The following is a 1,956-nucleotide window of genomic DNA, read 5'->3' as shown; positions in this document are numbered from 1 at the left end:
AAAAAAAGAATACCATGCTTTTAAATAACCTTGCCGATCAATTGTAAACCAGGCAAAAGTCTTAAAATTCCAAAGGAGAAATGTTATAATCCCTAAACTAGCATATGTCTACATCGACAAAAATGAACACTAAACCTGAAGGTTTAAAGGAACAAAAGTCAGCATTTATGAATTTTATTTCACATCCACATCGACTAGGAGAAGAAACCTAACAGGTCCTCTGAAGAATAGAAACGCCTGAGCAGCCGCATGGAAAGGAGGAAGTCCAGACCAGGTATGGACTTCAGACAGCAGCATAAGAAAATCTCCAGCCCAGCCCAGCTACTGCACTGGTAACTGCTGCTTCGTTCCTCGGAAGAAAATGTGGGAGCCGAGCCTGCCCCAGTCACACCGACTCAGTTGTGAGGTGGGCTTAGAAGCAGGCGCTCTTAAGCCTTTTGCTGGACGTGACTTTCTGTTAGTTTATTAGCTGGAAATGCAACTGAATCTTTTATGTAGACCTGTTGGCTAATCATCTTTTTCAATGTGGAAAATTTTAGTAACTCCCCTCATTTTTGTGTGAGCATAAAATTGTTGTGAAATTAGTGAACTATTTTTTAATATTGTTTTCATTTATTTTACACACCAACCACAATTTCCCTCCCCCCCATCTACCACCCCCCCTCCTCCTTGGCCTCCTTTCCGAAAGGGCAGGCCTCCCATGGGTTGACCAGGAGTCTTAATGAATTAGCAGGTTAATGATATGTGCTGAATTTCTAGATTTTCCATCCACAAAACGTTCCCACTTACAATCGGTAACTTTTTAATGTTCAATATCTGTATACAACATATGTTATACCTTGGTATTGTCAAACTAATTCATACCCTTAGAACTGGCTGGCAGGAGGAGACTGCACCTTGATGCTCTTCCTGACTAATAAAGGTTTTAAAACTTGTAGCTATGCTCTGCTATGTTGAAAACTTAAGTTTACATTTTTTTTTTGCTTAAGTCAGGTTTTGCTGCTAAATTTATCAAATGTTTTCTCTGTAATAATTACTTAAATTAACTTACTTTATTTTCACCTCAATAATACATGAAGCAAACCTTTTGATCAATAAATCTATATGTTTACTCCTGAAATAAATGTAATTTTGCTTTGATTTACCATACTTTTCTACATGTGGGAATTTTTGGATGCAGGATCTCACTATACAACCCTATGTGCCCTGTACTTTGCTATGTAGACCAGGCTGGCCTCAGATCACAGACATCTGCCGAGGATTGGGCTAGAAGCTGCAGACTTTGTAGGTTTACAGAGGGAGTGACTCATCGTGGATGCAGTGCCCAATGGGGTGGCTGATTTTATCCCCGTGGGTGCTCCTGGCTGAGGGCTGTGCAGTTCATCCCTAAAAGAACAAAACTCCTTGTGTTCTAGCCACAAGACAGCTTGGGTAGAGATTTTAATTTTGGCCTGAGGGTTGTTGTTCTATTCTCCACACAATGCTTACCAGTACATAATGTAGTAATGAGTATTATGCGTGCTTGAGAATGGTGATCAAGGCAGTGTTCTTAATCTTCCTAATGCTGTGACCTTTAATCCAGTTCTTCATGCATGGTGAACTCCCAACAATAAAATAATTTTGTTGCTACTTCATAACTGTAAGTTTGCTACTGTTTTGAATTGTAATGTAAATATCTGTTATGTGGGCTGAGAACCCCTGCTCTAGGCTAACTGAATTAAACAAAGAAAAAGTTCCTAAAAATCATCACCTGATGAAGGCAGTGCCATTATATGTTGCTGAGGGTTCCCCAATCATGACGTGTCTAGATGATGAAGCAATCCCCACTTCTGATGCGCCGTTATCTCCTCGAATGATTATCGATGCATTGCCTAAGTTAGATCATATAGTCCATTTTGATGCAAACATGTATATGCACACACACACACACACACACACACACACACACACACACAC

The 1,956-nt window shown here is 40.0% G+C and overlaps 1 protein-coding gene across 1 annotated transcript in view; it reads right to left on the bottom strand.

Annotated features, from left to right (window-relative positions):
* The window catches only part of Adgrv1 (adhesion G protein-coupled receptor V1), a 549,406-nt gene that overhangs the window by 371,243 nt on the left and 176,207 nt on the right, over window positions 1-1,956 (bottom strand). The window contains exons 61-62 of the mRNA XM_026783832.1: window positions 1,751-1,871; window positions 30-60 (exon numbers count right to left, since the gene is read on the bottom strand). Coding sequence (XP_026639633.1) covers window positions 30-60; window positions 1,751-1,871 — 152 coding nt within the window. The remainder of the gene's footprint in view (window positions 1-29; window positions 61-1,750; window positions 1,872-1,956) is intronic.

This window comes from Microtus ochrogaster, chromosome 19 (assembly GCF_000317375.1).
Source record: "Microtus ochrogaster isolate Prairie Vole_2 chromosome 19, MicOch1.0, whole genome shotgun sequence".
NCBI lineage: Eukaryota > Metazoa > Chordata > Mammalia > Rodentia > Cricetidae > Microtus > Microtus ochrogaster.
Note: the sequence above shows the minus strand (reverse complement) of the source record. Positions and strands in the feature narration are given on the sequence as shown.